We start from the raw sequence: 26,115 nt of genomic DNA, 5'->3' as shown, positions 1-26,115 counted from the left end.
TGAGGGACTTCAGTTATGTGGAGAGACTGGAGAAATAGGAGTTATTCTCCTTATAGCAGAGAAGGTTAAGGAGAGATTTGATAGAGGTATTCCACATCATGAATGGTTTTGATAGAGTAAATAAGGAGAAACTGTTTCCAGTGGCAGAAGGGTTGGTAACCAGAGAACACAGATTTAAGGCGATCTGCAAAACAGCCAGAGGCAACGTAAGGCAACATTTTTTACACAGCGAGTTGTAATTATCTGGAATGCACTGCCTGAAAGGGTGGTGGAAGCAGATTCAATACTAACTTTCAAAAGGGAATTGGATAAATACTTGAAGGGAAAAAATTTACAGGGCTATGGGGAGAAAGCAGGGGAATGGGACTAATTGGATAGTTCTTTCGAAGAGCCGGCGTAGGCACGATGGGCCGAATGGCCTCCTCCTGTGCTATACCTACTACGGAATCACGTCGTAACCAGAATTCGACGTATTCTGTGAATGTAAATCAATGGCCCTGATAATTCACAGTGTGTTTTGAAGTGCAATACCTTCAACGTTAGAAAAAATTCCGATCATCCAACTCACCGTGAGCAATATCACAGCAGATCTGCTAGTATGAGTTAAAAAGAAAGGAAGCAGACTTGATGTATACTGGACTGTAACAGGCCATTAACATCCAACATTTGTATTGATCACATTTCTTCAATCTCAGGTACATGGGAAAAGTGGTTCATTTGAAAGATTATTACATCGAGTTACATCGAGTCTACAGCACAGAAACTGGCCATTCGGCCCAACTAGTCTATATCACCCCTTATGTTCCACACGAGCCTCCTCCCTCCCAACTTCATCTAACCCTATCAGCATAACCTTCTATTCCTTTCTCCCTCATGTGCTTATCTAGCTTCCCTTTAAATGCATCAACGCTATTTGCCTCAATTATTCCTTGTGCTAGCGCATTCCACATTCTCACCACTCTTTGAGTAAAGAAGTTTCTCCTGAATTCCCTATTCGATTTATTAGTGACTGTCTTCTATTTATGACCTTTAGTTTTGGACTCCCCCACAAGTGGAAACATTTTCTCTATGTCTACCCTATCAAACCCTTTCATTATGTTAAAGACCTCTATCAGGTCACACCTCAGCCTTCTCTTTTCTAGCCTATTCAGCCTTTCCTGATAGGTATAACCTTTCAGTCTTGGTATCATTCTTGTGAATCTTTTTTGCACCTTCTTCAGTGCCTCTATACCCTTTTTATAATATGGAGACCAGAACTGTGCACAGTACTCCAAATGTGGTCCAACCAAGGTCCTATACAAGTTTAACATAACTTCTCTGCTTTTCAATTCTATCCCTCTAGAAATGAACCCTAGTGCTTGGTTTGCCTTTTTTACGGCCTTATTAACCTGCGCTGCTACTTTTAGTGATTTGTGTATCTGCACCCTGAGATCCCTTTGCTCCTCTACCCCATTTAGACTCTTATTATCCAAACATCCAAGTATGTGGCCTCCTTATTCTTCCTACCAAAATGCACCACCTTACACTTATTTATATTGAAATTCATTTGCCAATTTCACACCCATTCTGCAAGTTTATTAATATTTTTGCATTTTGCATCTTCCTTTGTATTAATTACTCACCCCAATTTGGTGTCGTCCGCAAATTTTGAAATTGTACTTCCGATTCCCGAGTCCAAATCGTTAATGTAAATTGTGAACAACAGTGGTCTCAGCACCGATCCCTGTGGAACACCACTTCCCACCTTTTGCCAGTTTGACTAGCTACCCTTAACCCCTACTCTCTGTTTTTTGTTTTGTAGCCCACTTGCTATCCATTCTGCTACCTGTCCCCTGACTCCACTTGCTCTGACTTTAGTCATGAGTTTATAATGTGGTACCTTATCGAAGGCCTTTTGAAAATCCAAATATATTACATCTTGTCTACTCTTTCTGTTACTTCTTCAAAGAATTCAATAAGGTTGGTCAATATAACCTTCCCTTCTGAAATCCGTGCTGACTAGTCTTTATTATATTTTTGTTTTCTAAATGTTTTGCTATTACATCTTTGAGCAAATATACCATTATCTTTCCTACCACCGACATTAAGCTAATTGGTCTATAGTTTTCAGGACTTGTTCTATCTCCCTTTTTAAATATAGGAATAACATTAGCTGACGCCAGTCCTCTGGCACTATTCTCTTTTCCAATGAATTTTATATATATGTAATAGTGCCTCTGATATCTTTTCTCTAACTTCTTTTAATATGCACGGATGAAATCCATCCGGACCAGGGGTTTTATCCTCTCTAAGTTTGATTAGTTTATCAATTATCTGCCCCCTTTCCATCATAATTGTCTTTAAATCTTTTTGGTCTCTTCTTCTAATGTCATGTCCACATTGTTAGTCTCCCTGGTAAATACTGAGGCAAAGTGACTATTCAATATTTCTGCCATTTCGCTGTCATTACCTGTGAGTTTATCTTGTGCATCCCTTAATGGCCTGATTTTTGTTTTGTTATTTATGTGTCTGTAAAATACTTTACTATTTCTTTTTATATTCCTTGATAATTTAATCTTGTAGTTCGTCTTTGCTTCCTAATTGTTTTTTGACTTCTTTCCTAACCTCTTCGTATTCCCTTTTGTCATCCTCTCCTTTACTGTCTATGTACTTAGAGTATGCCTTTTTCTTTAGTTTCAATTTTACCCCCATCTCGTTATTCATCCATGGCATTTCATTATTGGTTAGTTTCTTCTTGTTTATTAGAGGAATATATTTCTCCTGAACTCTATTGATCACCGTTTTAAATATTTCCCACTCCTGTTCTATCTCTTTGTCTGTCATTTTTTTCCCCCAGTTTACCTTCCCTAGTTCCACTCATCCCCTCAAAATTAGTTTTGTTCCAATCTATTACTTTGGTCTTTGTCTTACTTATATCTTTCTCAGTCATTATTTTAAACCTTATTATGTTATGATCACCATTGCCTACCCTGACTTCTCTTATCTGTTCTGGTTCATTTCCCATTACTCGATCCAGCAGTGATTCCTCTTTTGTTCGGCTTCTCACATACTGGGTAAGAAAGGAGTCCTGTACACATTGTAAAAACTTCATTCCCTTTTCCCCACCTCTTCTTGCCCGTTTATTTGGGGGTAGTTGAAATCTCCCATGATTATTATTTGATGTTTTTAACTTATTTCATAGATTTGCCTACATTTCATCCTCCACTTTCCTTTCACTATTAGCTGGTCTGTGGAATATACCAATAAACATGATCGATCCCTTCTTATCCTTTATCTTAATCTATATGGATTCTGTTTCTATTGTAATATTACATATGTCCCTTTTTTCTATTGCCATTATGTTGTCTCTAATTAGTACGACTACCCCACCCCCTTCTTCCTTCCCTATCCTTTCTAAAAACATTACATCCTGCAATATTTAACTGCCAGTCCCGTTCTTTATGTTGCCATGTTTCAGTTATTCCTACTACATCTGACTCCGCACTACGAATTATTGCCTCCAGTTCCCCCGTTTTGTTTCAAATGCTGTGCACATTGCTGTACGGGCAATTTAATTTGTTTGTAATAATTGTTCCCCTCACTTTATTTTTAACAGCCATTTTGTACTGATGTTTTATATTGTGGTTGATGGCTGTCATTGTCCTTCCAACTAGGCTCATCAGTCAAAATTGATAGATGAATCATTTGATGAAATACAAAAATAGCCGCCAATATGCAATAATGTTCCTAGCAAGCCAAAGGATCCAGACTGTAGGAGAAGTCAACTTCCTCACAGCGTCATAGGGTGTACAACCTATCCTCGAAGAAGTGAGAAAGGCTCTTGGGGCGATGTGATGTTGACAGAGATGGACAGATTAGCCCATTAACTCCTGAGGACAGAATTAGAGACTCTGAAATAGGGTAGATTTTATCTTTAATGATAATTCATTTTATTTTTTCCATTCTCCATATTGGAGTAGTCCTGAAAGAGTCTCACTGGAATGCTTTGGCTGTAATTTTACAAAGATACATCCCTCAGGAGGACACATAAATAAAGAACAAAAATCTGAGAGGATGATCCTCTTTTACTGCTAAAGTTTTTCCACCTCTTCTCCTGAAAACAGCTTCTTTATGTCAGGGTATGGTTCAATGAGCACCAACAGCCCTCTGGTATGTTGCCATAGTTACCAATCTTCAAGCATAAAGCCTTGGTGGTGAATGTTGACAAATTGACTCACCACGAGGGGGCATTACAGCTGAGTTCCATCCTGTCCTCACCCATTCCCAGCAATTATTCTCTTTTCTTTTCAATCTTTCTTCTTCAGTATAGATATGAGATCAACGCAGACCGAGGTGATATAATGGAATCTGTAACTATAGTACTCTCGCCTCAGAGTCAGAAGGTTGTGAGTTTCAAGACCCACTTCAGAGACTTGAGCACAAAATCTAGGCTGACACTTCAGTGCAGTACTGAGGTAATGCTGCATCCTCCGAGGTGCCGTCTTTCGATGAGACGTTAGACCGAGACCCCATCTTTCCTCTCAGGGAATGTAAAAGATCCCACCGCACTATTTCGAAGAAGAGCAGGGGAGTTCTCCCCGGTGTCCTGGACAATATTTATCCCTCAAGCAAAATCACCAAAACAGATTATCTGGTCATTATCTCATTGCTGTTTGTGGGACCCTTGTTGTGCGCAAATTGGCTGCCGCGTTTCCAACATTACAACAATGACTACATTTTAAAAGTACTTCATTGGCTGTAAAGCGCTTAGGGATGTCATGAGGTTGTGAAAGGCACTATGTTAAATATAGTCTTTCTTTATATTAGTGTGAGGAGTAATAAATGGAGTTGTATGACAGAGTCGCATGGTTCAAATTATGTTGAAGTTGGGTCAATCATGTATAGTTTCACCCTTATAATGGAGATGCGCCTAGTGCAATTTCAGAACATCTCTGGAAAGATTGGGCCAGAATTTACTTTCAAAACAAGGGTGGGGCTAATGGCGCTCCTTGTTATTTTTCCACAAATCCACAGCAACTTCAGGCAAGGGGCAGATGAATAGTTAAACGTGGAAATCCAAAAGTTGCTATCTGAGATGTGCCACTCCGCCGTTAGCTTCCCGAAAACGGCATCTCCTTGTCTGCTTCACCTTTGAAATTCATTGAACAGCGTAAAGTTGTTGTATTCGCGTGGTATATACGAACTAAACTCATCACAGAAAGTTAAGTCTTGTTCATTTTAGTCTAAATACCCTTTTAACAATGTGATAAATGTTAATTACTGCCAGTCAAACCCTCTGGCACTGAAAATTAACTATTACAAGTGTGGAGTCTCATTCCTTCAGGTTTTAATCGTTGTTGGAAATTTTAAAAATGTAAAATTTAAAATTAAATTTTTTTTTACTTTTCCTTTCTGTCTCTTTTTTTCTCTCTCTCAATCCAATCTTTCTTTCCCTCTCTTTATTTCTCTTTCTGTACCTGATTTGACATTGAATTCACCCTCTCTAATTTACACTTCCTTCTCAGTCCTTGTGCTATTAATTTCTCAGTCCCTCAATCTGATTGATTAAGGAGATTGCCAGTTGCTTGCCCTGTTCATTCAGGTCCCAGATGCCATGTTTCCCTCGCTGCGACGTTATCAGCTCGAACTTTCAGCAACTTGCCATGCATAAAATTAAAAAACTTAAACAGGCAAGTGCAAGTCTAACTAACGACAGAGGCCATTAGATGCCCTGTCACAGCAAATTATGGCCCGTTATTATATTTGGTACTACGTGACACAGAGCACTTTAACTTTTGTTTAACATGGAATGGGAGAATGATGGCCAATCAACATTTAGATGCAGTAAAGGCAGATGCCTCATGAAATTGGCTCTGGTGCTTGTTGGGAGTCCAGAATAGCTTGAGGAAGTGGTAATGGGCCCAAAAGTCAAAAGATTTCTGTGGCCCAATTAGGGTTGGCACCTTTTGCCAAACAGAAGTCGAGTTTCAGATGATGGAGGGGATGGGGGGTACGTTTTGACTATTCATCACAGTCAAACTGCAGGCTGAACGTAAACAGCATTAGAGTGAGTTTATTTATTTCACTCAATTAAATTTATGTTTAAAAAAAAGCTTCCCTCCAGGGTGCATCGATCACACTCCTGAAATCACACTTCAAACGTCAGACTTCACAATGTCACACTTTGTTAGAGGTGCAAAACAATCTTTAAAAGATAAAGAATGTCAGTCATTTCATGACAGGTTGTTCTGACCTAGAGCCAGAATTTTACTAGCAGTTAGAATTACGCTCTGATTGACATCATGAATTTGAAAGCAATTACAATGACATGGATTTGCCTATTTAGACCTCTTCCCTACAGGGTGTATTTAAACAGTGGAGATAATAGTGGAGATCAAGTTAGTAGCTAAACATCACAACATGCTCTGGATGATTCATGAGCGACGCCATGGGAGATCTGTTAATCTATTAAAAAAGTACTTGGTGATTTGCCTGAGGGAGATCACTTGCTATTGAGTGGTTGTTGCCATGTTATACTTTAGAGCATGAAATGATGAAAAGCTTTGAACAGTGGAGGTGCAAAGAGATTTAGATGTCCATGTGCACAGATCACTAAAATGTAGTAGTCAGGTACAAAAAAATAATCAAAAAGGCCAATGGAATGTTAGCCTTTACAACTAGAGGGCTAAAATATAAAGGGGAGGAAGTTTTGCTACAGCTAGACAAAGCCCTGGCTACAACAACAACAACTCACATTTATATCGCACCTTTAACATAGTAAAAGGTCCCAAGGCGCTTCACAGGAGCGTTATCAAACAAAATTTAATACCGAGCCACAAGGGAGCGTCTTAAAGGAGGAAAGGTAGAGAGGCAGAGAGATTTAGGGAGGGAATTGCAGAGCTTTAAGCCAAGGCAGCTGAAGCCACGGCCGCCAGTGGTGGAGCGATTTTTTATTATTATTCGTTCATGGGATGTGGGCGTCGCTGGCGAGGCCGGCATTTATTGCCCATCCCTAATTGCCCTTGAGAAGGTGGTGGTGAGCCGCCTTCTTGAACCTCTGCAGTCCGTGTGGTGAAGGTTCTCCCACAGTGCTGTTAGGAAGAGAGTTCCAGGATTTTGACCCAGCGACGATGAAGGAACGGCAATATATTTCCAAGTCGGGATGGTGTGTGACTTGGAGGGGAACGTGCAGGTGGTGTTGTTCCCATGTGCCTGCTGCTCTTGTCCTTCTTGGTGGTAGAGGTCGCGGGTTTGGGAGGTACTGTCGAAGAAGCCTTGGCGAGTTGCTGCAGTGCATCCTGTGGATGGTACACACTGCAGCCACAGTGCGCCGGTGGTGAAGGGAGTGAATGTTTAGGATGGTGGATGGGGTGCCAATCAAGCGGGCTGCTTTATCTTGGATGGTGTCGAGCTCCTTGAGTGTTGTTGGAGCTGCACTCATCCAAGCAAGTGGTGAGTATTCCATCACACTCCTGACTTGTGCCTTGTACATGGTGGAAAGGCTTTGGGGAGTCAAGAGGTGAGTCACTCACCACAGAATACCCAGCCTCTGACCTGCTCTCGTAGCCACGGTATTTATATGGTTGGTCCAGTTAAGTTTCTGGTCAATGGTGACCCCCAGGATGTTGAGGGTGGGGGATTCGATGATGGTAATGCCGTTGAATGTCAAGGGGAAGTGGTTAGACTCTCTCTTGTTGGAGATGGTCATTGCCTGGCACTTGTCTGGCACGAATGTTACTTGCCACTTATCAGCCCAAGCCTGGATGTTGTCCAGGTCTTGCTGCATGCGGGCTCGGACTGCTTCATTATTTGAGGGGTTGCGAATGGAACTGAACACTGTGCAATCATCAGCGAACATTCCCATTTCCGACCTTATGATGGAGGGAAGCTCATTGATGAAGCAGCTGAAGATGGTTGGGCCTAGGACACTGCCTTGAGGAACTCCTGCAGCAATGTCCTGGGGCTGAGATGATTGGCCTCCAACAACCACTACCATCTTCCTTTGTGCTAGGTATGACTCCAGCCACTGGAGAGTTTTCCCCCTGATTCCCATTGACTTCAATTTTACTCGGGCTCCTTGGTGCTACACTCGGTCAAATGCTGCCTTGATGTCAAGGGCAGTCACTCCCACCTCACCTCTGGAATTCAGCTCTTAAAAATCGGGGATGCGCAAGAGGCCAGAATTGGAGGAGAGCAGAGATCTCGGAGGTTTGTCGGGCTGGAGGAGATTACAGAGATAGGGAGGGGCGAGGCCATGGAAGGTTCTGGAGTACCGTGTACAGTTCTGGGCATCGCAGCTTAGAAAGGATATATTGGCCTTGGAAGGAGTGCAGCGTAGATTCACCAGAATGTTGCCAGGGCTCCAAGGGTTAGATTATGAGTAGAGATTACATAAACTAGGCTTGTATTCCCTGGAATTTAGAAGGATAAGAGGTGATTTCATTGAGGTTTTTAGGATTTTGAAAGGAATCGATAGGGTAGATAGAGAGAAACTTTTTCCGCTGGTGGGGGAGTCTAGGACAAGGGGACATAACCTTAAAATCAGAGTCAGGCCATTCGGAAGAGAAGTTAGGAAACACTTCTTCACACAAAGGGTGGTAGAAGTGTGAAGCTCTCTCCCACAAAAAGCAGTAGATGCTAGCTCAATTAATAATTTTAAATCTGAGATCGATAGGTTTTTGCTAGCCAAATGTATTAAGGGATGTGGCGCCAAGGCGGGTGGATAAAGTTAGGATACAGATCAGCGATGATCTCACTGAATGGTGAGGGGCTGAATGGCCTACTCCTGTTCCTATGTACTGGAGATAAGGTATGCCAGAGGATGTGTTGTTTTATAAGGAAAGGACCGGGTAAAATATAATCATCCAGAATTTCCTCGGGGGTTCTCCCGATTAGCTGCCGTAACTGCTGCAGAAGATCAGCGGAAACCCTGGATAGATGCGTGAAGTGTGGTCACTGTTGTAATGTAGGAAACATAGCAGTCAATTTGTGCACAGCAAGGTCCCATAAACAGAGGTCTGCCCCTCAGGATTTGAACAGGGAGCGATTAAAAAAAAGACAGAGCCACAAGCTGAGGGTCAGGTCCCGCAAAGGAATTAGTAGAGTAGAGTTCCCACTTTGGGCACAATCGGGAAATTGTGCCCTAAGTGCACTGTTTAGGTTACAATTCAAGTTTCTGCTAAAATGCATTTCCATAATCACAAACGTAAAATCTTCCATGAACCAGCGCAATTGGGCAGCGCAGTAGAACGTAATCGTTTGTTTTCTTTCCATTAAAAATATTTATTGATGTATTTAAGAGTGGTAACCTGGTGCAGTTTTATTATTACAGCTGAAAATGGGTTTATCATAAAAAAATAAGCATTTTTAGTAGGTGTCCAGTCCTCCACCTGGGAGTAACCTGATTTAAAATCACTGAAAATGACTTAAATAATCTATACTGAACTATATACTAGTTTCAATGGTGTACACTAGTCAGTGTCTTAGTAAATTAAATATTTTTTAATATGTAGAAACTTTAAAATGTGCCTACTAGTGCCTGTGCGTCTAAGAAAATGAACATAATTTGAAGAGCCTTCCCAAACCAGTGCAATCGATGGAAACTTGCAATGTCGACCTGGCAGCGTGGCCAGTTTTATGGGTGTGGCCTGATCCAAACAAATTGAATTTTAAACCAGTGTAAAAGATCATGGAAAATACGAACGTAAGTGGCTTTGGGTGTAACTCACTTACGTTTAAAATCCCCTGATCTTTTGCACTGGTTTGGCCGACTGCACTCGAATCTGGGTACAAAACTAGCGGAAATAAGCGGAAACTTTACCCCGTTATGTTTCAGTCAAATAAGATAGGGAAACAAAGCGCATTCAGTATTTTGTATTATTAAGTGGGGACAAGCTGTACTGATTTAAATAAAAGTAAATCCAATCATAACTGTCCCTTTGGATGCTCATATGCTAGGAAATAAACCAGCTTAATGATTTGTATCTGGTCTCATCTTACCAGGTATTTTCTTGGTCCACTTTCAAAGAGATTAAAGAGGCCCAAACATGAAAAGCACAAATATTGAGTTCAGATCATGAGAGGATCCTACTGTTACACCCCTGGGATACTGAGAGATGACTTTCTCTATTTGAACTCCCCTCCCATTTAGAAGCACCCCCAATTTCTGTTCAGAAAAGCTGAGAAGAGCTCAGTTCGTGGGGGATCTGAAGAACCAACCCATGTCCGAACGGTCCATGGTGCAGCACACTGCTGTTACCAATATACCGCCCATGTAGATGTCCCTTTATTATACCAATTTTCTCCCCTTTCTTCCTCTGCTCTCCTGAAGGTACTGATTTTATTGGAGTACAGTTTGATGGGTGCTGGCAGCCCTCCTCTTTCTAGCCAACCTGGCTGTCCTTTATGTGTGAGAAAGGTAGTGATTCTTGATGCACTTCTGCAGGAATCACTAGATTTTTAAAAATTCGTTCATGGGATGTGGGTGTCACTAGCAAGACCAGCATTTATTGCCCATCCCGAATTGCTCTTGAGAAGGTGGTGGTGAGCCGCCTTCTTGAACCGCTGCAGTCCGTGTGGTGAAGGTTCTCCCACAGTGCTGTTAGGAAGGGAGTTCCAGGGTTTTGACCCAGCGATAATGAAGGAATGATGATATATTTCCAAGTCGGGATGGTGTGTGACTTGGAGGGGAACGTGCAGGTGGTGTTATTCCCATGTGCCTGCTGCCCTTGTCCTTCTAGGTGGTAGAGCTCGTGGGTTTGGGAGGTGCTGTTGAAGAAGCCTTGGCGAGTTGCTGCAGTGCATCCTGTGGATGGTACACACTGCAGCCATGGTGCGCTGGTGGTGAAGGGAGTGAATGTTTAGGGTGGTGAAAGGACTGCCAATCACCTAATGGCGACCAGGAGCAGGAATCCTGGTTTTGTCCCTCCTAGTCCATGAGTGGTGAATCTGATTAAAACACCCTTACTGCCCCCTTGTCTGGGGCTAGGCATCAAACTTGGGATCTTCTGGTCTGCATGTCTTTGTACTACACTGGGCTGTGGCTTTGCTCACAAAAAAGCTTGAGCCATTTGTTTTTAATTGAATCTTAAGGGAAGAGTGCCTCAGTTCTCATGGTGGTGGTCATGTGGTATAGGAACATAGGAACAGGAGTAGGCCATTCAGCCCCTTGAGCCTGTTCCGCCATTCAATTGGATCATGGCTGATTTGTATCTTAACTCCATCTACCCACCTTGGTTCCGTAACCCCTAATACCCTTGCCCAACAAAAATCTATCAATCTCAGTTTTGAAATTTTCAATTGACTCCCAGCCAACAGCTTTTTTTTTGGGGGGGGGGGGTGGTGGTTAGAGTTCCAAATTTCCACTACCCCGCGTGTGAAGAAGTGCTTCCTGACACCACCCCTGAATGGCCTAGCTCTAATTTTAAGGTTCTGCCCCCTTTTTCTGGGCTCTCCCACCATAGGAATTAGTTTCTCTCTATCTACCCTATCAAATCCTTTCATCATCATAAACACAGGTATGTGTCCTCATTGGACCCCTTTAAATAGCGGTGACTCAAATCAATACTCCTTTTACATACAGATAAAAGATACAGAACAAAATATTGAACAAATGAACAGACAGTAACATAGGACCATGGGAGAAATACAACATGAACTGGAACAGGAGCCAGCAATCAATATGTAACTAAAGGGGCACAGAATCAGATTCATTAGTCTTGTCTGACTGAGATGGATTGTTCTATTTTGTCTAAGTCTTTGGCAATATTTAGCAATATGGCTTAATCTTAATGGAGTAATGAACCATTTGGGGAGTTTTCAAAGCTTCATTGGTTTGACGTTATATTGGACTTATAATCGTCAAAACCCTTTAATAACCTTGTGCTTTTATTGATTAATAGCAGATCTATTGCATTAAATCAAAGATTTTATAAGAACAAGGGTGTTTTGACAAAAAGTAGGAGCATAGGAATTGCTAGGCGAAAAAAGACCACGGTCCATCTAGTTCACCTTCTACTATCCTGGTAATCGCATGACACAACGATAATGGAGTTGTTTACTAATCATAGCAATCAATCTCTATCAATCAGTCTACAACAGACCCAGACATGAATCAAAAGCAAAATACTGCGGATGCTGGAAATCTGAAATAAAAACAGAAAATGCTGGAAATACTCAGCAAGTGAGGCAGCATCTGTGGAGAAAGAAACAGAGTTAATGTCTCAGTTTGATGACCCTTCGTCAGAACTGGAAATCTTCAACTTAAGAACAGAAGAACATAAGAAATAGGAGCAGGAGTAGGCCAATCGGCCCCTCGAGCCTGCTCCGCCATTTAATAAGATCATGGCTGATCTGACCCTAACCTCAAATCTAAATTCATGTCCAATTTCCTGCCCGCTCCCCGTAACCCCTAATTCCCTTTACTTCTAGCAGATTACGCAGGGGGATTCTGACGGTCCAGCATGTTTTGGAGCAGTTCTGATGAAGGGTCATCGACCTGAAACATTAACTCTGTTTCTTTCTCCACAGATGTTGCCTGACTTGCTGAGTATTTCCAGCATTTTCTGTTTCTATTTTAGACCCAAACATGAGGTGAGGAAAACCCCAGTAGTGGAGAGCTTTGGGAACCATAGGTCCATAGTCACCTGTTCCTCTCAAGCATGCTACACTTATCACATGGCATGTCTCAAATTACTCATTTGTTGTATCCCAAAATATTATTTTCTAAAAGAACTATCTAATTTGCATAAAAATGAATCAATACGAACAGATTCCACCATCACTGACGGAGCCTGTTCCATAGATTGGCCACTCACTCAGTGAAATAATGTTTCTGCAGATTCGTTAACAGTCCAGGAACACAAGAGAGGGAGACTTTAGGAACACGGGAATAGATCACTGGGAGAGGAATCTTGGGATCTGGGGGCACTGGGGAGTGAGGACTTCGGGTCTGCAAACATTGGATGGTTCGGGAATCAGGGAAGAACTGGAGTTTGAGAGTGAGGAGTATCCGGGGATCTGAGAATGGGTGAGCAGATTACGCAGGGGGATTCTGACGGTCCAGCATGTTTTGGAGCATTTCTGGATGGTGGGGGTGTAGACATGAGCAGTAGTGCAAGGATCTAGCAGTAGTGGGGAGATGGGTCTTAAAGTCTTGTTGGGCAGAGGCCCTAGGAGAATGGGGCACCAAAGTGCCATTGGCCCCTTTTGAACTAACAAGCCTCAACTCCCAGTGTGTTCCTGTATGTCAGCCTCCTCTTCCAACCCATCTGTAGCCCTTTTTGTACTTTCAGGAATACTGCCCAACATCTTTCCTATTGTTAAACAGTTCTATCTTATTGTTCCTGCCGTAAGAGCATTTAAGCATGAATTTTCTACTTCTTAGAACTAACAGTTGGAAAATCATGGGCTGGTTGCCTGAGATGCACTCTTGGAATGTGCCAGGAGCACTGAAATAGAAACCTTAGTGTATTCATATACTTACTCATAAATTTCCATAAACAAATAAAAATTACCTCATAAAGTGCTCAAAAGCCCATTATTTTTGCAGTTTCCAAGCTTTTATCTATAAAAAATTCCATAAGCCTCAAAAATGGTTCAGAGCAGAGGCAATCCATTCACAACAAAGAAGCTCTTTGTTTACTTTTCAAATGTTTATAAAAGCACCATGATCACAAGTACCGCTGTTCACAGGTGGGTGTGTTACCTGTTCAAAATTTAAATAAATGTCAGCCTTGCCTAAAATAAAGTTTTGACAATTCACTATCCAGTTTCGTTCAGTCTTCATCCTCACAGGATGAGGAAACACACACTTCAAAAACCGTTGGTGCACAGATTGCATGCTGGGAAATTCTACAAACGACACATGTCCAGAATGCTCAGGTGTGATTGAAAGCTCTCTCTTAACTATTCTGAGGTACAAATCTCCAGTTGAAGTCAGGCTTTTGAAACAAGCTAAGGCAATGAATTAGGAAGTTTAATGAATGTATTAAAAGACACAAAACACAATTCAATGGGTAAATTTAATCATGTTATTGTGAAATTGATTTTTTTTTCAATTTTGATTATAACCATATTTTGCACTCTATAGAATCATACAGCACAGAAGCAGGCCATTCAGCTCATTGTGCCTGTGCCAGCATTGAAAGAGCATTGACTCCATAATCCCTTAATACCTTTACCTAACAAAAATCTATTGATCTCAATTTTGAAATTTTCAATTGACTCCCAGCCTCAACAGCTTTTTGTAGGAGTGTGTTCCAGATTTCCACTACCCTTTGTGTGAAGAAGTGCTTTCTGACATCACCCCTGAACAGCCGAGCTCTAATTTTAAGGTTATGCCCCTTTATTCAGGACTCCCCCCCCCCCCCCCCCCGAGGAAATAGTTTCTCTCTATCTACCCTATCAATCCTTTAATCATCTTAAACACCTCAATTAGATCAAACTGTTGAAAATGATACCGGGTGCTCAAACCTGTAAACCCAACCCACTCACTCCCAGTGCCATGCAATCTCCTGGGAGAGGCAAAAAAAGAGGGAAAAAAACGTAGACCAATTTAGAGAAACAAAATCTCTAGCAAACTCCTCTCAGACTCCCGCAGGTGATCAGGCAAACTCCTGGAGGCCACAATTTGCAATGTCACTCTCCCTGTCCACCCGCCTACTTTCTATAATACGAGCTGTCTTCTGCCTGCAGGAACTTGTCCAGCTCCCTTTAGAATTATTTGGAGTGAATCTACATTCATTTTATAATCTCCACAATGTTTGACTGAGCATTTTAGTAATTTGAACCGAGCCCCAATTTCTTGGTTAGTTCTTATTGACCATGCAGAATAAGCTTCCAGCGTGGATTGAGTCCAATTCTGTGAGCTTGTACAGCAGGGCAGGGCATGAAGGATTTCTGGCACTACTGCAGCTTTTAAAGGACTGCAGCAACCATTCAACAAGATGTGGCCGCTTAAAGGAAAGTGGCTGCACGTGGAGACAAAAATAGAACCAGGCTGAATAAAGCTGTCGTGGACAAGAGCAGCAAAGGCTGCATAAAGTCGCTAGATAGATAAAGATGCTTCAGGCGAAAACCAGAGGATGACAACATAGGAAAACAAGAACAGAAGGCCATTCAGCCCCTTGAGCCTGTTAGAAAAAACAGCAACTCCAACACCACTGCACTGAAGTGTCAGCCTCGATTATGTGCTCAAGTCCTTGAGTGGGGTTTGAACAAAGATGGAGGTAGGAGACAGAGTTTGTGGGCAAGTGATAGAACGATGCAGGACCTGTGCCACCTGTTTGATGGATGGCAAAGTGGAGGTGCTGCTGTATGAAGTGGGTCCGGGAATGAAGGGAGATGATTTGGGGGAAAAAAAGGGCCGGGGCAGGGGAGGGAGGGGCGGAAAGAGAGCATGAACTGGACAGAGAAGTGCCAACATAACTGGGGATGGGACCAGAACCATATAAACAATTTTAAAACAAGGAAACAGTCCATTTCAACAGCAGAGACCAGTTCAGATTCACATAAATAGAATATTCATCTTAATTCTGTCATTTTTTGCTTGAAAAAGGATTGAATTATGCAGAGGTGTGAATTAAGGAATTTTAATAGCACAGTACATCAAAAAACTAGAACGTTTAAAGAACACCACAAAACAGCACAGCAACCACTGAAATTCACATGAACGAAACTCGAAAACTGTACAAGCTACGGAATGCAAAGTCGATTCATTTTGCAAACTTCTCTGTGCTTGCAGTTTGCTTCTTGCCCACTGCACATTCCTCCACAAAACTCTCAATTTTATTGAGCGCAGAGAAAAGTTCCACGGGGACAGCTGGCTCAGTTGCCAGCCACTTCCTCAGCAGCTGCACAGAGCGAGACGCCATGGCCATGGTGGGGGTTGGTGCCTCTACCACTGCCTGTTCGCTGGATCCGCTTGCTTTGGTCTCTTGCTCATTCCCATTATCATCCCGTGCAGCATCAACAATCCTTGTGTCTTTCAACGAAACGGTCCCGACGACGTCCTTACCAACACTGGGAACTTCACCTGCCCCACCGTGTACGGTCCTGGACTTAATCGCGTGGCGGTTTTTGAAGCGGCTGATCCACGACGCCGAAACTGGGTCGCTTCCAAATTCCTCGGCGAATTCGTTCGCCTTCTCCAGCAAGATGAGGTCGGAGAGCCCCGGCAGGTTCGCTGCTCTCACCTGCTTGAACCAGCTCAGCAAAGCCGATTCGACATCAGGACAGGCTGAAGTGCGCATCCGCTTCCTGCGGCTGGAAAAGTTGTGCTGGTGGTCAGCAGCGATTCTCTCCTTGTTTTTCAGGTATGTAGAGAGGGTGGCAGGAGGGATGTTAAATTTCTGTGCCACCGCTTTCTTCATTTTTTCGGGGTGCTCCTCCACATATTTGATGATCTTGTATTTTTCCTCGATGGTAAGGGTCTTGTACTTCTGACCAGTCATGCTCCCAAACCCACTCAGTCTCCGCTCAACCAGGCACTGCACTCAATCAGGGGGAGAGTGCTTCTCCTAGGACTTGATGTTGATCATGTGGCCATTTGAATTAAGCAGTACATATCATTGGTCAGGACCCATTTGCGACAGGAATTCAAATTAATCAATAATTCAAATTAACTAATTTTCAGTACAGGCTGATTAAGCCATTGTGATTTCAAATTAACAGACAATTCAAAATTAAGAGTGGACTTGGTTGCAATAATTCCGCAAAATATTAGGAAAGCTCCCTGTAACTGTTGCCCCAGACTTCACTGTAAGAAGGCGGGATGTAACTCCAGCCACAGCCCTGACCCCACCGCCCCCAGCCCTGACCCCACCTCCCCCTCAGCGACCCCAGCCCTGACCCCACCGCTCCCTCAGCGACCCCAGCCCTGACCCCACCGCTCCCTCAGCCCTGACCCCATCGCCCCCTCAGCAACCCCAGCCCTGACCCCACCGCTCCCTCAGCGACCCCACCGCCCCCTCAGCGACCCCAGCCCTGACCCCACCGCCCCCAGCCCTGACCCCACCGCCCCCTCAGCGACCCCAGCCCTGATCCCTCAGCGACCCCAGCCCTGACCCCTCAGCGACCCCAGCCCTGACCCCACCACCCCCTCAGCGACCCCAGCCCTGACCCCACTGCCCCCTCAGCAACCCCAGCCCTGACCCCAGCGACCCAGCCCTGACCCCACCACCCCCTCAGCGACCCTAGCCCTGACCCCACCACCCCCTCAGCGACCCTAGCCCTGACCCCACCACCCCCTCAGCGACCCCAGCTCTGACCCCACCGCCCCCTCAGCGACCCAGCCCTGACCCCACCGCCCCCTCAGCGACCCCAGCCCTGACCCCACCGCCCCCTCAGCGACCCAGCCCTGACCCCACCACCCCCTCAGCGACCCCAGCCCTGACCCTGACCCCACCACCCCCTCAGCGACCCCAGCCCTGACCCCACCGCCCCCTCAGCGACCCAGCCCTGACCCCACCACCCCCTCAGCGACCCCAGCCCTGACCCCACCACCCCCTCAGCGACCCAGCCCTGACCCCACCGCCCCCTCAGCGACCCCAGCCCTGACCCCACCGCCCCCTCAGCGACCCCAGCCCTGACCCCACCGCCCCCTCAGCGACCCCAGCCCTGACCCCACCGCCCCCTCAGCGACCCCAGCCCTGACCCCACCGCCCCCTCAGCGACCCCAGCCCTGACCCCACCGCCCCCTCAGCAACCCCAACCCTGACCCCAGCGACCCCAGCCCTGACCCCACCGCCCCCTCAGCGACCCCAGCCCTGACCCCACCGCCCCCTCAGCGACCCCAGCCCTGACCCCACCGCCCCCTCAGCGACCCCAGCCCTGACCCCACCGCCCCCTCAGCGACCCCAGCCCTGACCCCACCGCCCCCTCAGCGACCCCAGCCCTGACCCCACCGCCCCCTCAGCGACCCCAGCCCTGACCCTGACCCCACCACCAAGCAGTGACCCCAGGCCGGACCCACCGACCCTCAGTGAGCACAGGCCGGGCCTCCACTCACACGGCCGGCGAACTTTCCGTGTAACGGGGACAATCTGTAAACTCACCGCCGCACTCGGTGTTTCTCTGCCCGGCCTCGCGGACACTCTCAGCTCCTCCCCCGCCTGCTCTCCATTTCCGCCGGAAACTATTGGGCGACGCACCAGCTCGAGTCCGCCGGCCGCCTGTTCCCCCGGCAACAGGGCGAGGAGCGGGGCGGCCCTCAGATCACCCGGCGGTACAGCATGCAGTCCCGGGTGCTGTTGTTAGCGAGAGGCGGCGGAGCCGCGGCCCTGCGCCGACTGAGGAACATTGTGGTGCGGCCGCTGAGCACAGCCTGGGGCCCGGGCTCCCCCCGGATTAGACGGGTGGCGACGGCAGCAGGTGCGGCGGCGGTTCGTTTCTGTTGGTGACTGAGCGAGGCCGGGAGCCCCCCCCACCCAGACACCCCCCCCCCCCCACCCAGACACCCCCCCCCCCCACCCAGACACCCCCCCCCCCCACCCAGACACCCCCCCCCCCCCAGACACCCCCCCCCCCTCACCTCCCCCAGACACCCCCCCCCCCTCACCTCCCCCAGACACCCCCCCCCCCTCACCTCCCCCAGACACCCCCCCCCCCCTCACCTCCCCCAGACACCCCCCCCCCCTCACCTCCCCCAGACACCCCCCCCCCCCTCACCTCCCCCAGACACCCCCCCCCCCACCTCCCCCAGACACACCCCCCCCCACCTCCCCCAGACACCCCCCCCCCTCACCTCCCCCAGACACCCCCCCCCCCTCACCTCCCCCCCCCCCTCACCTCCCCCAGACACCCCCCCCCCACCTCCCCCAGACACCCCCCCCCTCACCTCCCCCAGACACCCCCCCCCCAGACACCCCCCCCCCTCACCTCCCCCAGACACCCCCCCCCCCTCACCTCCCCCAGACACCCCCCCCCTCACCTCCCCCAGACACCCCCCCCCCCTCACCTCCCCCAGACACCCCCCCCCCCTCACCTCCCCCAGACACCAGCCCCCCTCACCTCCCCCAGACACCCCCCCCCCCTCACCTCCCCCAGACACCCCCCCCCTCACCTCCCCCAGACACCCCCCCCCCTCACCTCCCCCCCCTCACCTCCCCCAGACACCCCCCCCCCCTCACCTCCCCCAGACACCCCCCCCCCACCTCCCCCAGACACCCCCCCCCCCACCTCCCCCAGACACCCCCCCCCCCACCTCCCCCAGACACCCCCCCCCCCTCACCTCCCCCAGACACCCCCCCCCTCACCTCCCCCAGACACCCCCCCCCTCACCTCCCCCAGACACCCCCCCCTCCCCTCCCCCAGACACCCCCCCCTCCCCTCCCCCAGACACCCCCCCCTCCCCTCCCCCAGACACCCCCCCCTCCCCCAGACACCCCCCCCTCCCCCAGACACCCCCCCCTCCCCTCCCCCAGACACCCCCCCCCTCCCCTCCCCCAGACACCCCCCCCCTCACCTCCCCCTCCCCTCCCCCAGACACCCCCTCCCCCAGACACCCCCTCCCCCAGACACCCCCTCCCCCAGACACCCCCTCCCCCAGACACCCCCTCCCCCAGACACCACCCCCCCCCAGACACCACCCCCCCCCCCTCACCTCCCCCAGACACCACCCCCCCCCACTCACCTCCCCCAGACACCACCCCCCCCCACTCACCTCCCCCAGACACCACCCCCCCCCACTCACCTCCCCCAGACACCACCCCCCCCCCACTCACCTCCCCCAGACACCACCCCCCCCCCACTCACCTCCCCCAGACACCACCCCCTCCCCCAGACACCACCCCCCCCCACTCACCTCCCCCAGACACCACCCCCCCCCCACTCACCTCCCCCAGACACCACCCCCCCCCCCCACTCACCTCCCCCAGACACCACCCCCCCCCACTCACCTCCCCCAGACACCACCCCCCCCACTCACCTCCCCCAGACACCACCCCCCCCCACTCACCTCCCCCAGACACCACCCCCCCCCACTCACCTCCCCCAGACACCACCCCCCCCACTCACCTCCCCCAGACACCACCCCCCCCCACTCACCTCCCCCAGACACCACCCCCCCCACTCACCTCCCCCAGACACCACCCCCCCCACTCACCTCCCCCAGACACCACCCCCCCCACTCACCTCCCCCAGACACCACCCCCCCCCACTCACCTCCCCCAGACGACACCCCCCCCAGACACATCCCCCCTCACCCCCCCCAGACACCCCTCCTCACCCCCCCAGACACCCCCTCCCCCAGACACCCCCTCCCCCAGACACCCCCTCCCCCAGACACCACCCCCCCCACTCACCTCCCCCAGACACCACCCCCCCCACTCACCTCCCCCAGACACCACCCCCCCCACTCACCTCCCCCAGACACCACCCCCCCCACTCACCTCCCCCAGACACCACCCCCCCCACTCACCCCCCCCACTCACCCCCCCCACTCACCTCCCCCCACTCACCCCCCCCACTCACCTCCCCCAGACACCCCCCCCAGACACATCCCCCCTCACCCCCCCCAGACACCCCTCCTCACCCCCCCCAGACACCCCCTCCCCCAGACACCCCCTCCCCCAGACACCCCCTCCCCCAGACACCCCCTCCCCCAGACACCCCCTCCCCCAGACACCCCCTCCCCCAGACACCCCCTCCCCCAGACACCCCCTCCCCCAGACACCCCCTCCCCCAGACACCCCCTCCCCCAGACACCCCCTCCCCCAGACACCCCCTCCCCCAGACACCCCCTCCCCCAGACACCCCCTCCCCCAGACACCCCCTCCCCCAGACACCCCCTCCCCCAGACACCCCCTCCCCCAGACACCCCCTCCCCCAGACACCCCCTCCCCCAGACACCCCCTCCCCCAGACACCCCCTCCCCCAGACACCCCCTCCCCCAGACACCCCCTCCCCCAGACACCCCCTCCCCCAGACACCCCCTCCCCCAGACACCCCCTCCCCCAGACACCCCCTCCCCCAGACACCCCCTCCCCCAGACACCGTCCCCCTCACCTCCCACAGACACCGTCCCCCCCCACCTCTCATAGACCCCAACCCCAGACACCCACCACCACCCCTCTCACCTCCCATAGACACCCCCTCCCAGACACCACTGCCCCCGAGATGCTCCTCACCTCCCATAGACACCGTCGTCCGCCCCAGACACCACACCGCCCCCACCCCCTCCCCGAGACACCCCCTCCCCGAGACACCCCTCCCCTCCCATAGACACCCCCTCCCAGACACCACTGCCCCCGAGACGCTCCTCACCTCCCATAGACACCGTCGCCCGCCCCAGACACCACACCGCCCCCCCCCCCCCCCCCCACCGAAACACCCCCTCACCTCCCATAGACCCCAGCCTCAGACACCCACAACCACCCCCCAGACACTCCCCCACATAGACGCACTCCTCACCTTCCATAGATCCCCACCCCCCCACAACATTCACCCCTCAGCGTTCAGTCCCCGAGCCCCCACTCACAGCTTCCTCCGCCCAAGCTGATGTAGCTGTCATGCAGATTAAAGAACAAAAGAAAGGACATGTACTAAGTCGCACCTTTCACGGTCTCAAAGTTTCAAAGTGCTTCAGAGCTAATGAATTACTTTCTGTATTGTAGTCACTATCGTAATGTAGGAAAATGCAGCAGCCAGATTGTGCACAGCAAGGTCCCACAAAGAGCAATAAAATAAATAGCCAGATAATGTGTTTTGGAGCTAGTTGAATATTAGTCAGGACACTGGATGAACTTCATGCTCTTTGAATAGTGTATTGGGATCTTTTAGATCCAACTGAACAGACAGATGGGACCTCGGTTTAACATCTGATCTGATCCTAGATGTTAAGAGGATGGTAGGTCAGGACCCTGGAAATTTAGATATGCTTACCGTTAAAATATAAGCTTAAGTATTTATTATGCTGATAAGAAGCCATTTTGAAGATGTCAGCAGTATAGAGATTGGCCCAGATTTTGCTGTCAAATGAGGCTAATGGCGCTTGCAGTTATTTATGGGCAAATGGTACGTCAAATTCAAGTGAAAAACAGGCGCGCGGTTAAAATCAAATATCCAAAAGTTGCTGTCCGAGATGCACGCTCCGCCGTTAGCTTCGCGAAAACGACATCTCACTGTCTGCCTCACCGTTGAAATGCGTCGAACGACGTGAAGTTCCTGTATTTTTGCGGTAGATACAAACTAAACTCACCACAAAAAGTCCACATAGTCGTCCATTCTAGCCTAAGTACACTTTTAACAACATGATAAATGTTAATTACTGCCAATCAATCTTTCTGACACTGAAAATTAACTATTACAAGTGTGGAATCTCATTCCGTCAGGTTTTAATTGTTGGAGATTTTAATAGTATAAAATGTAAATTAAAAAATTTACTGTTCCTTTCTCTTTTCTCTCTCTCTCAATCCAATCTTTTTTTCCCTCTCTTTATTTCTCTCTCACCCTCTCTAACTTACATTTCCTTCTCAGTCCTTGGGCTGTTAATTTCACAATCATTCAGTCCAATTGGTTAAGGAGATACACGGCTGCTTGCCCTGTTCACTCAGGTCCCAGATGCCCTGTTTTCCTCGCTGGGCACTTTCAGCAACTTGCCACGCAAAATATTTTAAAACCTAAACATGCAAGGGCAAGTCTAAGTAATGGCAGAAGCCATTAAATGTCCTGCTACAGCAAATTATGGCCCATTAACACAGCAGATTATCTCCTTGGATTGAAGTTTGTGATCAAAGGCTACATTGGGCTCTCGGCTGCGAACTGTACGTACACTGTGCATTTCAGGCACTGCGTACAATTCAAGTTGCCATAACAGGAGGGGCCATCCAGACACCAGACGCAGTGCAGGGGAGAGCAACAAAGCTGATCCTCAGAGGGAAGAGCTGTGAGGACTCTTAAGTTCCATAAAACCGTCTGGGCGGGAGGCTCTAAAGTGGCACATAAGATGTATAATAGTTTACAGAAAATTAATTCAAAAGTACTTCAATATGCTAGGGCAGTACGATTAAAAAGGCACATGACCTATGATTCGACATCACGCTACACTTCAAAAGTACTTTATTGGCTGTAAAGCGCTTTGGGACATCCTGAGGTCATGAAAGGCAATAAATGCAAGTCTCTTTCTCTCTGTCTGTCTGGAAGTCTTTTTGTATTTCTTTCTTTCAGTATTTCTTTATCCAAAGGGTGATGAAGAGTTGGCGTAGGTTGTCAGGAAGGATAAACTCATCTTGGGAATGATTTTTTTTTAAGTTAAAACATATCCTTTCACTTTTTAAATAAATGTGCTGCTGCAGATAAATACTGACGTCAGGGGTTGAGCTTGTTAACTGTGGTGTTGCTGTTTTGGGGTTCTGTTACTGGTGACATGCAAATGATTTAAAGCAGCTGTGGTCCATTGGAAATAAACAACTAATGGAATGACGACATATGGTATGAAGATTTTGGAAAAGTGAAGTGCACTGACAAAGGCCTGCAGCCTTAATGGTATTATTTAGATATTGTACGTTGCAACTAGTCAGATTTGCAGGGGATGCTTTTCAACTCATAATGTAGTTCATTGAAATGGCAGATTTTTTGAAAATGTCAAGATTTACCCGGCCTATTTTTAAATTTGTAGGTGACACAATTAACATTGGTGATGTTCAATTCAAGCTGAAATCTCCTAAAAATCCTGAACTGGTCCCCTTGAAACACAGTAAGTAAATTTGATTTCTTTTCCCATTCAATTATTATTAATATTTTTCTGTTTTGTATGCTAATGAACAACATCAGTTGGGACTAAAAGAATGGAAAGCTTTAAAGAGAATTGGTTTCAGTTGCAAATGATTTTTGATAATTATTAAAGAACCATTTTCCTCCTTTTGCTTATGTGGGAACTTGCTTATGAATAATGATTTTAATAAAAATTAATTCTCGGTATATGGGCATGACTTGGAAGATTTGCATTTATTGTCCGTCCTAATTGCCCTTGAGAAGATGGATGGTGGACCTGCTTCTTGAACTGCTGCAGACCGTGTGGTGAGGTAAATCCCACAATGCGGTTAGGTCGGGAGTTCCGGTGATGATGAAGGAAAGGTAATATATGTCCAGGTCAGGATAAGAGCATAAGAAATAGGAGCAGGAGTAGGCCATATGGCCCCTCGAGCCATTCAATAAGATCATGGCTGATCATCAACCTCAACTCCACTTTCCCACCTGATCCCCATTTCCCTTGATTCCCTTAGTGTCCAAATATTTATCAATCTCAGCCTTGAATATATTCAACGACTTGGCATCCACAGCCCTCTGAGGTAGAGAATTCCAAAGATTCAACACCCTTTGAGTGAAGAAATTCCTTCTCATCTCAGTCCTAAATGGCCGACCCCTTATCCTGAGACTATGCCCCCTAGTTCTAGACTCTCCCGCCAGGGGAAATACCCTGTCAAGCCCTCTAAGAATTTTATAGGTTTCAATGAGATCACCTCTCATCTAAACTCCAGAGAATATAGGCCCATTCAATCAACCTCTCCTCATAAGACAACTCTCATATCCCAGGAATCAACCTAGTGAACCTTCGTTGCACCGCCACTAAGGCAAGTATATCCTTCCTTGGGTAAGGAGACCAAAATGTACACAGTACTCCAGGTTTGATAGTGTATAACTTGAAGGTGATGGTGTTCTCATGCACCTGCTGCCCTCATCCTTCTAGTTGGTGGGATTCTGTGAGTATGACTGTCAGGTTATTGCTTGACTAGACTGTGGGGCAGCTCTCCCAACTTTGGCACCAGTCCCCAGATGTTAATGAGGAGGACTTTGCAGGGACTCTGCTTCACAACCCTGGACATGTGCCACCTTATCCTGCTGCCCTAGCAAATCAAAGCATTTCTGAATTCATTTTCTGCACTATTATATATCTTACATACTTTAAGGCCCCCCCCACCATCCCCAAACGGTTCTATGGGGCTTAAGAGCCCTCACTTATCAATTTGGTCCTCACAGCTCTTCCCACTGAGGATCAGCTTTGTCCCTCTCCTCTGCAGTGCCTCTGGTGTCTGGATGGCCCCTCATGTTGTGGAAACTCGAATTGTACACAGTGCCCTAAGTATGCAGTGCCCATTGTGGCCTTCGATCACAAACCTCAGTCCAACTTGATAATCCGCTGTGTTAACTCTGTACTGCTGACGACATCAAAATGCCTTCCCGTTAGCTAAATAAATACTGGCTGCTCCTTTGTCGTGTCCTGATTCGATGCTTGGGTCGCATCCGAGTGGTCCGTCCGATTTGGTTCTTGTTTTTCTTTCTCACTGTTTGATGCAACTGAGTGGCTTGATGGGCCACTTCAGAGGTGAGCGAAGAGTCAACCACGTTGGTGTGGGGACTGGAGCCACATATAGGCCAAACTGGCTAAGGACGGCAGATTTCCTTCCCTCAAGGACATTAGTGAACCAGTTGTGCTTTTACGATAATCCGACAGCATCATGTTCACTTTTACAGATGCCTGTTTTTTATTTCCAGATTTAAAAAAAAACTGAATTCAAATTCTCAAACTGCCATGGTGGTATTTGAACTCACGTTCTCTGGATTATCAGCCTAGGCCTCTGGATTACCAGTTGCACAACCACTAGGCTAGTGTACTTGTATTTGTCCATAGAAAATGTACCATGTGAGAGAGTGAAAGACAAACCATGTGTTCTTTCCTGAAATAGACTGTTCCTCACCGTATCCCTATTAATTCAAATTTGTATTACCTGTACATAAAATGTTAAGTTTCACATCTTTTAGCTGTCTGAGGGTGAAGATTGCTGTGTAAAAAGGGGTGCGTAGTTTTGTAACTTATTGCCTGATGTTAGCTATCTAGAGTGTTTAGTTAACTGTGAAAAGGGCTGTAAGCAACTTAAGGAGGCCATAGATTGGGAAAGTATAGGTCAAATGAAATTTAATGTGGAGAAATGTGAGGTGATAATTTTTGGGAAGAAGAATCAGAAAGAACATATAGAGTCAATGGTAAAGCTTTCAAAGGAGTGGAGGAGAAGAGGGACTTTGGGGTTCAGGTACCCAAATCTTCAAAAATGGAAAGACAAGTTAATAAAGCTGTTTAAAATGAAAGTACCTGTGAGTCTAGGTTTCATAATTCGGGTCATAAGTCCAAAAGCGAAGTGG

At 47.9% G+C, this 26,115-nt stretch overlaps 2 protein-coding genes across 3 annotated transcripts in view; one reads left to right on the top strand and one right to left on the bottom strand.

Annotated features, from left to right (window-relative positions):
• Positions 1–15,553: 15,553 nt before the first annotated feature.
• On the bottom strand, positions 15,554–21,539 carry LOC137327083 (major centromere autoantigen B-like). 2 transcript variants are annotated; one of them, XM_067992507.1, is made up of 2 exons: positions 21,455–21,539; positions 15,554–16,502 (listed from the first exon to the last, which is right to left on the bottom strand). In XM_067992507.1, the coding sequence occupies exon 2, from the start codon at positions 16,428–16,430 to the stop codon at positions 15,693–15,695; it is 738 nt and encodes a 245-aa protein (XP_067848608.1). In that variant the 5' UTR covers positions 16,431–16,502; positions 21,455–21,539; the 3' UTR covers positions 15,554–15,692. The 2 variants fall into 2 exon arrangements, with proteins under 2 accessions (XP_067848608.1, XP_067848606.1); XM_067992505.1 differs by lacking the exon at positions 21,455–21,539 and adding an exon at positions 18,033–18,314.
• Positions 18,120–26,115, top strand: part of vwa8 (von Willebrand factor A domain containing 8) — a 387,545-nt gene continuing 379,549 nt past the window's right edge. Inside the window, exons 1-2 of the mRNA XM_067992504.1 lie at positions 18,120–18,348; positions 23,594–23,671. Coding sequence (XP_067848605.1) covers positions 18,210–18,348; positions 23,594–23,671 — 217 coding nt within the window. The 5' untranslated portion in view covers positions 18,120–18,209. The remainder of the gene's footprint in view (positions 18,349–23,593; positions 23,672–26,115) is intronic.

This window comes from Heptranchias perlo, chromosome 11 (assembly GCF_035084215.1).
Source record: "Heptranchias perlo isolate sHepPer1 chromosome 11, sHepPer1.hap1, whole genome shotgun sequence".
Classification (NCBI taxonomy): Eukaryota; Metazoa; Chordata; class Chondrichthyes; order Hexanchiformes; family Hexanchidae; genus Heptranchias; species Heptranchias perlo.
Note: the sequence above shows the minus strand (reverse complement) of the source record. Positions and strands in the feature narration are given on the sequence as shown.

Bases quoted from the DNA above. Each gene is read 5' to 3' on its own strand.
- LOC137327083 (XM_067992507.1), bottom strand. From the start codon at position 16,430: ATGACTGGTCAGAAGTACAAGACCCTTACCATCGAGGAAAAATACAAG.